The sequence below is a fragment of the Thunnus maccoyii genome, chromosome 7 (genome assembly GCF_910596095.1).
Source record: "Thunnus maccoyii chromosome 7, fThuMac1.1, whole genome shotgun sequence".
Classification (NCBI taxonomy): Eukaryota; Metazoa; Chordata; class Actinopteri; order Scombriformes; family Scombridae; genus Thunnus; species Thunnus maccoyii.
This window is the reverse complement of record NC_056539.1, coordinates 22,974,301-22,986,962: the sequence shown is the minus strand read 5'-3', so window position 1 is coordinate 22,986,962 and position 12,662 is coordinate 22,974,301. Positions and strand designations below refer to the sequence as shown.

General features: G+C 39.2%; 1 protein-coding gene across 3 annotated transcripts in view; it reads left to right on the top strand.

The window, feature by feature from the left end:
- The window catches only part of rabgap1l (RAB GTPase activating protein 1-like), a 159,434-nt gene that overhangs the window by 13,395 nt on the left and 133,377 nt on the right, over window positions 1-12,662 (top strand). For all 3 annotated transcript variants that reach the window (XR_006096984.1, XR_006096985.1, XM_042416860.1), the window contains exons 7-10: window positions 1,179-1,289; window positions 3,089-3,155; window positions 3,492-3,594; window positions 6,573-6,739. Coding sequence is in view for 1 of the 3 variants with exons in the window: in XM_042416860.1 (XP_042272794.1) it covers window positions 1,179-1,289; window positions 3,089-3,155; window positions 3,492-3,594; window positions 6,573-6,739 (448 nt within the window). In the remaining 2 variants the exon portion in view is untranslated. The remainder of the gene's footprint in view (window positions 1-1,178; window positions 1,290-3,088; window positions 3,156-3,491; window positions 3,595-6,572; window positions 6,740-12,662) is intronic.

Genomic DNA, 12,662 nt, shown 5'->3' with positions numbered 1-12,662 from the left:
CAAACATCCTGCAATAAAAGATTAATGCTTGAAATACAAATAATTTCAATTAAACACTCCGACCAAAATCGGCACAGAAAATAACATTTAATGTGGTTAAAGCAGGAAAGTCAGTAAATCAGTCGGTATTTATCTATAAATGAAGGTGGGTAATTCTTACAGTATCTGTTATCCACAGCTGCTTTGTACTATATGAGAGGCTTCTCCTTCAGTTCATTAAATCCCTGCAGCATCTGAAGGCAGCAGGAAAGATATGCTGATAAATCTGCAAGCGTAGCACCAGAGCGCAGTGCCATTACGCGCGGTCGTTCACTGTGTTTACCGTCATTGAATTGCAAAGAACAACACCAGGCTGCTACAAAATAATCATACACACCTCTACACATATCACACTGGTCGGTTATAACTTGATATTCTGCCTTTTCATGTGGGAGATGTCCAGTAACCAGAGCTCATCATAGCCTCTTTTCCAACTTTCTTTTTAGCAAAAGAAATCTTATGTTTGATTCTTGAAACACATTGCAGTGCAAATGTTCTCGTGTAACATTAATTACTGAACTCTGTGACTGTTTGCTGAAATCCAGCCCTTTTGCACTTTGTGCTGCTGCACATACATGAACCAAAATAGCAGGTTAGCATGGCGACGCCCACACAGTCCGTGCGCCCAAGACCTACCACGCTGTGCTTGTGGTTGCACTTGTGTGGTTAAAATAGGCCTTCAGTGGTATATGCAACCAAACTCCAATGTGTTGCTGCAATATTACTGTAGCTGTCTATTATTGTTTGGCTGTAAAGACAGTAAACCTTATTTGCACACTAATATAATTTTTCCATTTTCACAACCCATAATATCAACAGTTTTAGAGATGGATTTACATTTTCTTAATGTTATCTGTTCTCTGAAAAAAAAAAGGCTCAATAGCAGAAAGCAGCAGAAAGTATGCTGTAATATATAATACACTCAGGGGAGGACTTGAGTGAAGACATTTCCTATTGCGTGTTTAACTTGGTTAGTCATGCTAAGGTAAGGAATATCTTACAGAGAACAAAACAAGGGGATTTAAATATACACTTGTCATCACATCAAACCATATTACAGTGCAATGATGCACAAAATGAAAATGCAGACAAATCTCTAGGTTTATATGTAATGCCCCCCTCTTTCTTCCTCTCCACAGTCCAGTCCCTAAGGACAGAGATAAGTTCTACTTCAAGCTACGGCAGAGTGTCCAGAAGAAGGTTGTGGTTTCAGTTCAGCAGATCTGCAACAAGGAGCTGGGCATTGAGAGGTGAGGTTATCAGGCTCAGGTGTGTGTTTCAGATTCACCTGGTAGGTATTAACGCAGAGAGACACTTTGTTTGCCTCTCTAGTATCACTGTAAAAAGAGATGATGCACGACGTGGCCCTGGTGACCTTCCACTGGGATGTCTTTGTTGCAACATATCATCACAGGTGCTTTATTGTGTTTCTCACCTTTTTCAGGAGAAAGGCTGAACTGAATACAATTTGAAAAGGTTTTCCTTTTCAACTATCTTGGTGTTGTACCACCAGAGTTTTTAGGGCCACTGTTTCACCAGGATGAATTAAAGAAGGTTATGATGTAGAGCTCAGAAACATGCTGGGTATGAATGAAGACAGCAAACAAAATCTATAGCCTTCATCAATGTAAATTATACTATGACTTTCCAGATGAAAGTATCAGACTGTTTGAACTGGCTTGCTTTCACAGGAATAGCACGCAAACTAAGTGGTGAAAATACTGCAGACGGAAGGCAGCAAGAATAACTTCCTGCAGTCCCTCATTTTTATGTGCTTATATGCTCTAGCAGCATGGCAGCGCTAAAGAACTAGGTCATCTTCATCACCCCCCCCCCCCCTTTTCTTCCTTACTCCCTTACCTCTTATTGCTATCAGAGGGAGACAGACACCTGCCCTATTCTTTATTTTTAGTGTCAGTTGCAAACCCCTATTGTGTTTAGAGCTGATCCTTTCTGAGGTGTTCAGCCAATGTTTGACAACACTTTATTTTATACATATATTCATTCTTGCCATTGCCTGTATCTTAATGGTTAATTCTTCTTAAGAACTGTATGGGTTTTGCATGATGTATGGTGTTCATGAAGTACATTATGTTCTCATTTATCATTATCGCTAAGCAACTGAATGGCACTTTGGTTATAAAGAATGTAATTTACCGGAAATTCTTTCTATCCATGCTTATAAATCCTATTGAAATGTCACTAATGAGGATACTTGATGCTTATTTTGCAAACTCAATATGAGTTGGGTTAACTGTACATTTTGTACTTATTATGCAATGCATTTCTGATGTAATGTACTGCTGAACATTTCTGAGAGATTCCCATGGTGGCCACTTGATGGCACCTCCAACCCAAAACTGAGTCAACTTTAGCAAGTGATGATGCTGGATCATTGTGGTGAACTAATAAACCAGGCTGCTTCAGAATAGATTGCATAGAGGACTTCATGGAGATATTGTTGATGGAACCGGTAGCCTTGGCCCTCCAAGAATGTCATAATGAGACCTCAGACAGGTGTTAAGAGTTACATCAGAGTTTTTTGTATTTTTTCTGCTTGTTTTGCACTCCCTGCGTGCCTTTGGTGACTGTACTGCACAAGGGAATTCTTGAGGGGTCAGGTCACAGCACAGCCTGTCCAGGTCTTCTTCAGACTGGTGATTTGTTATACTGAAAGGGCTTAAACATGCCAGGGTAGGTTCCTCCGAGCTGCACAAGACACAGATAAAAATGTTAACTTTGGCCGAGATAATCAGTTTGACATTTTTCAAATTGTCCTTTGCTTAATCCCGGTTCTTAAAATCTTCTGTGATGGTTGTGGCTCACTTATTCTCCTGTAGCATCACTGGACCAGAGTGCCGGCTTAATGTCTGAAATGTCTGAAAGATTATACTGCATTAATATTAGAATATTTATGAGTGTAGTTTGGTCAGTTTAGGGATCTCCACATTCCAGTTCCCTTTACCTCTCCACTATATTGACTCACTCTGCTGCAGTGGAATTGGTGATTATTGATTTGTGAGTGTACCTCCTGTGTCTCCCTTTATAGGTGTTTTGGGATGCTGCTGAGTCCAGGTCAGAAAGTTTGCAATAGCGACATGCATCTCCTAGACATGGTGAGCAGAACTCCGTTAGATTCACTGAGATACAAATTACAATATTTCATGATAGTTGGGAGTGGTGTACATGTCTTTTATTTGTGGTACCATGTGGAGAATTAGCCACTACACTGACCCACTAACCTTTTTAATTGGTCATTTAGAATTGAGTAAGGATATCTGAAGTTAATACACCCATAGATTAAGAGTAAACAGACTTTTCCTACCTGTAACAAACTATCATTATCTCTATTTATTTAAGTCATATTAAATATTTTACAAAAAGTGCATTGCAGTTTTGTATAACATTTTTTTTACAAGAAGAACATAAGCCATGAATTAATACCTACACAGGAGTCGATGGGGAAGAGCTCTGATGGGAAGGCCTACGTGATCACAGGAACATGGAATCCCAACATGGCGGCCTTCCAACCACTGAATGAAGACACACCTAAAGGTGAGACCGAGTTGTTTTCCTCATTAAGTGTAATATCCATACATATTGTCCAGCACAGGTTTGTACAACCACAGTGTCACCAATATTCAGAGTAGCTTTAAAACATTGAAAGATTCTGTGTCACTGAGCAAAGCGAGCAAACTAGCAAATTTTGACTAGTTTTTCAACTCTGCATAAATTGAGTTGATGCTTTTGTGCATTCTGTTCAGCTACATTTATGTGTGTTATTTGTGTCCCTTGACACAGTGCATCATCACTGGTTGTTCACAAACATATGAAGTAGGAATTATTTCCATACGTTATTGACAATTTGACATGGAACTGCACATGGCTCAAGGTCACATCTGGGAATTATGCAGTGCTTGCATTGGAGCTTGGATGTGATAATTGCTTTCATCCATTATCTAGCGTAACATACAGTCTTGTACCTGGCCTTGTGACCCGTAGCTGGTCAAAGCTTGGCATGTTTTCGTACATTGAAGCGTGAACGCATTGTGCCAGGCAGCGGGGACAACAGAGCCGCGGATACTCACTCGTGTGAGATAATGAATTAAAAGCAGCTTTTGGGGATTATTCTTATCTAGATCTTATACTGAAGCTATGCAGGTTTTTGAGCTTCATACACTTTGCTGCGTAATGGCTCTTTATTTTGCATGATTGCTCTTAATACTGGTTGGTGATGGAAATGAGAACAGGGCTTTTTTTGTGACATCTGCATACATGTGCTGTTGGATGAAAAACCTTAAGGACATTAAACACTGGAAACTGTAGATTTATTCTGCTGCACATGCAAAGAATACATAATAGATTGGAACAGGAAGAGGAATTGATTGATTTGATCGTAACTGTTATCTGAATATTAAGATCTACAACCAGAATTGAATTTAGACATAAAAGGAAATACTCAAGAACAGGTACACAAAAAAATAAAATAATAATGTAGTGCTTCATTAGGGTTATAAAACAGACTTGCTGTCGTCCAAAATGTTTGTTCATAAAAGGGAGTGCTGTCCTAAAGATTATTTTCATTTACTTGTTTTTGAGAACTCAGTGCTCAGATAAGCATGTCGCAGGTGTGGCAGGTGCATGGTGTATACCCACCTTTGGGCTGGTGGATTTGCAGTATGCCTAAACTAAAAATAGCCACAGATGCGTATCAGAGCACATCTTGGCTGCAAGCAATCATACAGTTACAATTACTTAGTCTTTCATGTAATCTGTGGAGTTAACTGTGTAGAAGCCACAGTCTACCAATAAATCACCACACTAGTGGCTGAATCATCATGATGTACCTGAGATGAAATGATTGGATTTTATCGTCTTTAATGGGGAAGTATTAACATGTGTTCAGGCTGGATCCCACAGAGTAGTACACCAAGTGTGTCCAGGCCCGAGAGCTTGCCTCACTGAATCCATTACAGCTAACAAATTAGACAACTTGGCAACTTGCTGACTCGAAGGCTCAGAGAGTTTGACTTGAAGGTAGATGGCAGGACTGTCAAAGCAGTCTACCTCAGAGACGTCAGGCAGTGTAAAGACCGACTAACTGAAACACACACGCATCCACAGCATCTACTTGTAAATCTTCTCACATCCTTAGCGGCAGAGTGAAGTGGTTTGAGAGTTGATACACATACTCTGTGATTGTTATTATGCTACACAGCTCTGTCTAAATTATTGATAAGAGAGAAATCCCATTATAAAATTAGATTTTAAACAAGTTAATGTTTGTACATCGTGTTTCAGTGCTCTAGTTTTTCATACTGTTCAATAATGGTGACACAAATTCATATAATTATTTAATATATTAATTTATATTTGAAAGCACATATGAAATATTAATTTGTTATTATGGTGTCTAGTGAATATGTGATGAAAAATGGCTGGAAAAATGCAGCTTTACAAATTCTTTGTCCAAAATGGATTCATGTATTCTTTCTTGTTATAATCTGTACATAAATTACAATGCTACATCTATTATAACATATCTTTCTTTTACTCTACTACTCGCTCTCTTTACTTCTAAGGGACTGTTGGTCGGAAATTTGTTGTAACCTGAAGCTTCAAACATGTCCTTTCTCTCCAAATATTTCTCTCAACCAGCAGTTTGTGCTTGACATAATCATAATTAATAATAGATACTTTTTGTACCTCCACAAGTTGATTAAAATAACCAAATCTTTCCATTGTGAAATAACTTCTCCGGACCCTCTGTCTCTTTTCCCGTTGTTCATTCCTCCTTTATAATTTAGATTATCCCCAGAATGGAGGCATTGAGTGATTACTACGTTTTTGGCTCTTTGCAGTCCTCGGCTGCACTATGAAAAAAAGTTGTTTAATCTTTAGAGCTCATCTAGTGGGACAAACATTTTCACTTACGAAATTGTTTTATATACTTTACTTGTGAATTTGGAGACATCATGGTCATGTCCTTATCCACTAGGGGGTGTGGCATCCCCACTGGATGCATGGTGTGAATTTCCTGCCTGCCAACAAAACTGTAGAAGCCAGTGGATCAGTTTATCGACATCACGTTACATAGACAGTTATATTTATGAATTTCTAAATTCATAGTAACGCTAGATTGTGTTAGGGATCCAGTGTATGTATTAAAATAGAAAGTAACCTCACCCTCATAAGTGACGGTTGTGTTCCTTCCTACCAGTTTTACCAGTTTTATCATACCAGTTTTTGGCTGGTGGACATTTGAGAAGCTGGTTATATTTTGAATGCCCTGGGAGCTACAGTGGAATACTGTAGGGCTGTTTTTCATTTGTTCCTGATGCTATAATCAACCTTAATAATAGTGCTGACACTATTTAGATGAGCTTCACTGACTGGCTTTGCTGATTTAAAATTGGTGCAAATAAAAATCCAGTCAAATATGAAACAAAATATTTAAAAAAATATCTAAAACAGTGAGCCTTATCAGTCACAGTAACTTTCTTTTTTCTTTCCTTTTCTCTGGTTTGCTCCAGATAAGCTGATCTACATGACGGTGGCAGTGGACCTGGTAGTGACTGAGGTGGTGGAGCCAGTTCGCTTCCTGCTGGAAACTTTGGTCAGGGTTTATCCATCAAATGAACGTTTTTGGTACTTCAGCCGCAAGACCTTCAGTGAGACCTTCTACCTCAGACTCAGACAGGTATCCCTTCTGTAACTACCACAACCCTCACAGAACATGCACACAATTTCATATTTTGTAAATTCCTATTTTTATGGTTCAAATATCTGTTGAAACCAAACTTTTTTTTTTTTTTTTGCCTTTGGGCGAGTTTTAGCCCATTTGGTGATTGGTTGCAGTGATTCCCCTAGGTTGACTGCTTTGGAGCGGGGGGGGCATATGAAAAACTCAAGACAGAGACTCATCAGCCAGACATTTCTCCGTTCCTTGTTAAAGAGCGGCTGAGATTGATACTAAAATGAGTATTGCTTGTCCACATTAAGTTAAGCTAACGTGTTGTTGCTAACTTCGGGGCTAACCCCCTTCGATAGATGAATATTTTCTTTGTTTTGAGAAGATGCAGCATTTATCAACTGACACGCAGCCTGTACTGTACATTTACTGCCAGATTGACAACTTAGTACTAAACTTTTCCTCTGCTCCCCTCGCGTTCACGTCATGTTTCTGCCGCTCGCGCAACTACACACACACACACACACACATTTACACACACATACACGCGCTGCCTTATTCCTTAACGGAGCTACGCTACTCTTGTACCTTCCACGTATATGTCCTTTGAAGAACGAAGAGAGGGTAGATGACTAAAAAAATCCACAATAACGTAGGGTGTTATTGTGCTCGTACAGTGTGTGAGTGAAAATCATTAGTAGCTCGTTAATATTAATGATTGTCTGAAATTTTAGCAGCGGCGCTCTTAATTTTGAATGAATATAGGGGAAACACTAGGTTGGTGGGTTTCTGGTTGGTTGTTTGGTTCTCTGACAGTACTTATGTGACAGCGGGGTGGGAATGAGCCACAGACTGTAAAATGTTGGGGACTACCCACCAGCCAGTAGAAATGATTAAACTTCTTTGATGAGTGCCAAAACACAGACTAAACAGTCTGATGCTATTGAGTTCCTATATCTAGATGCTATGTCTTGGATGATTCCGAGGCTATAACTAATGATTATTTTCATGATCCATTAATCTGCAGATTATTTTCTCAATTAATCAATTCATTGGTTAGTCTATGAGCTGTCAGATAATAGTGAAAAAACCTGTTATTATTTCCCACAGCTCCAGGAGATTTATTCAAATATATTGTTTTGTCTGACCAGCGGTCCAAATATGACATATGTGTCAAAGAAAAGATGCAAATCTTCACATTTGAGAGGCTAGAAACAATTAATTTTTGGCATTTTTGCTTGAAAAATAACTAAAAGGATTACTCGATTATCAAAATAGATGCCAATTAAGTTTCTGTCAATCGATTAATCAACTAATTGTTGCAGACTGATATCTTAACATCAATGTGGTTATGATTTATTCATGTTCAAGTAAAAGAAATAAGACCTTTTTAATATTATTTCTCAATGCCACAGAGCCAGTCCATTCTGTCATGATTAACCCAAAGCATTTCTCACACATTCTCCATATTTAAGTAAAGACTTACGATAATCAAAATGTAAAAATGTAATGACATAAAAATGCTATCACTAGTTTAAATTTATAAGGTTATTCAAGTTAAGTTTATTGATATGGCCCAATATTACATATGTCTCAAAGGGCGTTACAGCCCACAACAGCAACAGTTTCCAGCTCAACCCAAGCTCTCCACAAAGCCCAGGGAAAAGTGGAGTGAGTGGATGAGCAGCTTGGTGAATGTGTGGAGTGGAGGAGGAGGTCAAAGCGGGCAGCTTGGAGGCGTGGTGGTCTGTCAGTGACCAGTCAAATGCTGTACCCAAGAGAGCTGGTTGTTGTAAGGGCTTAAGATGCGTTCTGAATTATGCAAATGTCTCATCCGATGACTTCCATTTCTCTCTTTCCAACTGTGCTTCTCCCACTTTTTCCTCCTATTTTAACCATCCTCCTCTCATTGTCAAGCTGATGCTGTTGTTGACGTTCAACATGTTATTCCCACCCCTCCCACAACACAATTTCTGTGTCTGATCTCTTTTGTATTGCAAAATGTAGGATTTAAGGATTTGTAGTGTTTGTAGGGGTATGCTCAAAACCTCCAACACACTTATCATATTTATCCTGTGAGCTGATGTCTGGCAGCCAAATAATTAGTAACAACAGTTCACCGGTGTGATGGGTTTTATTGATAGCAACAAATGAACTGTATCCCTCCTGTATCTTACCATGAATGTGTAATGGTAAACATCACACCCCTGAAATGTTAGACCTTTTGAGTTTCCTCCCAACTTGTCTGATTAAAATGTGCTGAGAAAGAAAGTGAAGAAAGCACATTCTGTTGCCTCCCACCAACACAAGGACACTCAGCCTGAGCAGTTGCTGCAGGTGCTTTAAGATAAAAAAAAAAAAAATGCAGTCAAGCCATAAGCCTCTTCTCCCCTGTTAAAAAGCAGATCTCCTTTAGTAGACTGTGGGGAGCTGGCAAAGCAGTGGAGTGTGGGGAAGCTTTGGATTGTAGGGAGCTAATAAGAGGCTCTGTCTCATTATTGGCGTGTGGGTAATTAACAGCGGCGGTCTGACTCGTCCGCCTGATTGCCTCTCTAGTTATCTCCTCAGTAAATGGAAGAGTGTTGGACTGGTGCTGTGGTTAAGAGCTAATTAAAAGATAATATTGTGTGGTGGTTTTTGTGGAAGATGGCAATCAGAGGTGACACACACACATACACATATTTAAAATATGTAGTCTCATTGTCTTATTTTCCAAAAACTGTCATTAGCCAGCTGAAGTACCAGGGAATCATTATCGATGTCAACTTCTCAGAATGTTTTCTCCGTGTGCTTTACTGGGAAACAAACAAGGTGTAGGCTGTAGGTGAGATCATCTGTGTCAGGTTGATTTAGGCATTGAGTCCTGTCATGTTCACATCAAGACCAGATTCTGAGAGGTTTAAGACAAAGTTAAGTCCGCAATTGGGAAACTGTAATTACGTCTTTTCAAAAGCAATTATAAAGATTAAAGATCCCCTCCAGACCTGTTTTAAGATGCATATATAATGCTCTGCTTTGAATAAGAATTAGTGTCTGATACTAGTTTTTCCACAAAGGGTAAGTTAAATGATCTTGTTAAAATCCTTAAAATGACATCTACTCCTTCTCCCTCATTACAAATTCCAAAACGTATAAATATGCAAATATTTTTCATTTCAAAAGTTTAACTACTAGACACAAGATGCCTCCTATTTTACTGTAAAGTCCATTCTCAGTGTTTGTGCACTGGAGACTTAAAGTTTCCACATCACACTTGTGTAAGTTGCATACTGGACTACAGTTGGCTTCCAAACTATTTGTGATGTCACAAATCATGCTCGTAAGCCCATCCCTTAAAATGAGGTTTTCAATGATCACAGAGAAACTTTCCACTTTCAGCACATGAATGTGAAAACAGCCTTATAGTGTCAAACTCTGAATATACAGTACATCATTCTGCACAGTGAAGCTCAAACATCCAATTGAAGACACAAGAAGAAAAACATGTTTTTGAGCGGAGGGGAACTTAAAGGACCAGTGGGTAAGATTTAGTGGCATCTAGTGGTGAGGTTGCAGATTGCAACCAACTGAATAACCCTCCCCTGATGCTCCCCTTCCAAGCGTGTAGGGGAACCTACGGTAGCTGCCAAAGGCGCTCTCTAGAACTGGTGTTTTGATTTGGCCGTTTGTCCCAATGTAGACATAAGGGGCTCATTCTAAGGTAACGAAAACAAAATGACTCTTATTTCCAGGTGATTAAACACTAATGAGAACATACTTTTCATCCAGTTTCTTAAAGATCTGCAGTAATCGCAGATCTTTAATCTTTAATTGCAGATAATTGATTCAAAATTTGAGCTTAACCTACATGTTTCTGCGTGTCAACCCACTTTTTTCCTGGTGCTTGAAAAAATGAACAAAATATCAATTATCAGTTTTCATGCTTTTTAGATGAGCCCAAAAAAGCTTGAGACAACATCCAGAAGTTAATGATACCAAATGCAGAGAGTAATATCAGGTTTTTTGAGAAATGCCATCATTATTTAAGTTACACAACAGGTGAATATTGCTTTTTAAGAGAGAAACAGTTCATGATGCTAAAACGGTCTGTGAATTATTTGTTAAGGCAGTACTGCTATTTTGTGAGTTGACATGGTATTCATCTCACAGAATAATATTTAGCAGAGAGAGTGGATCTTTCTTCAGTGTCAACAAGAAATACTCTGTGACACTTTTTTCTTATTAAAAACCCACTAAAGTTGATACTGTGTCAGTACAGTGGACTTTTTTGGCCCGAGTTTCTGTCACAATTTGATCAGTGTAAAAGATTTACCACTTACGGTTAACAATTCACAGAGGCCTTAGCAAAGCAAATGTGTTACCTAAGCCTCTCATCACTGACTTGAGATGGTCATTAGACGCCATGCGAGTTGGGGCAGATCGATGCAGCTCATTGATCCATTCTACTAGGTGGAGGAGGGAGGCAACAGCACTACAGTAATTGAATAGACCAGAAATAAACATCAGTAGCTTATGACACTCAAGGTCAAGTCAGCTGGTGTCTTTGTTCTCTTGTGCAATTCTTTAGTTTATCTTGATCTTTAAACTCATACTTTGATTTTTGTGATTATTTCAAGAAATACATTTGAATCAACTTAAACTTAAAATGTCTGAATTTGCCAATTTTTGATTATGCATGAAAATTACCCAATCGCACACATTTCATGACTGAAAAGGAGACAAAAAGAGAAAAATGTTATATTACTGTAAAGTGTTTCCCCTAGGTTGACTGCTTTGAGGTGGCGGGGTGGCCTCAGGGGGTGGGTGGGATGTGTGGACCAAAACTTGGGAGACTCAGCAGTTGGGGAAACAACAGATGTGACTTTTCTTTGTCATTTATTAACTGACACACTTTAGCCTATACTGCACATTTACTACCAGGTTGACAACTTACTGCTTATCTTTTCTACTGCTGCCGCTTGCACACGCTCAACAACTCCCTCGCTACGCATACACATTACACAACGTCCTATTCCTTAAAATGAGCTACACTACCAAGAGTTTCTCAGGCAATGACACAGAGGTTGACTCACGTTTCGGAAGAGTGCTGCACAGAGACGCCCCCAACCGCTATTGATTTCCGAATGAATGGATATTTTACATTATTTTTGGCATTAGAAAATACATTGCTGTATGCTTCTTAAAAATAAAGAAATTCACAGATGATCGGCCAAGTCTTTTAACAACCTTTTGCCACAAAATATGAGCACATGAAACCATATTCAGTCGATGAAAGTTGGCTCAATCATTAACTTGTAAGTTCATATTGTTCAATTTTCCTATATCTCTTTACATTTTCTTACTCCTACTGTACTGTACATCATTTCACACCGGTCACTTAGCCTTGTCAGTTTGTGTGAGCTTGTTTGTTGCAAGTGGCTGCCCCTGGCGTTCCTTTTTCACTCGTCTTTTTCACTTGATTGATGGCTTAATTTAGGGACTTGCCTGCAAACTCCTTGGAGCCCACCTCAGTTGGGTTGCAGCAGGCCTTCCACCCCTGATGGCGGTGCTCTTCCATTAGTTCCTCACACTGGTCTTTTACTTTTACTGTTGTCATCTCATGGGACTGTGAGCTCTAGCCTAGCCACTTTCTTGATCGATTCAGACAGTTGGTCGACGTCAGGTCTAAGGGTGCTCATGCTGATAACCTTATTGAGATTGACCCTCAACTCTCAATCTGATACTGATACAATTGTACCTGTATAGTAGGTGATCTCTCTGGAGCTGGGACTGCTGTCTGTCCTGGAGAAATTAGAGGGGATGATTTGAAAAACTTGGTGCTAGGCATGAACTCTGGTGTTTATTTGGCAGCTATATATTGGTTATATCCTTTAGGCTGCAAATAAACACTCTACCCTGACTTCTCACTGTTTTTTTGCTGTGATTGAATCAA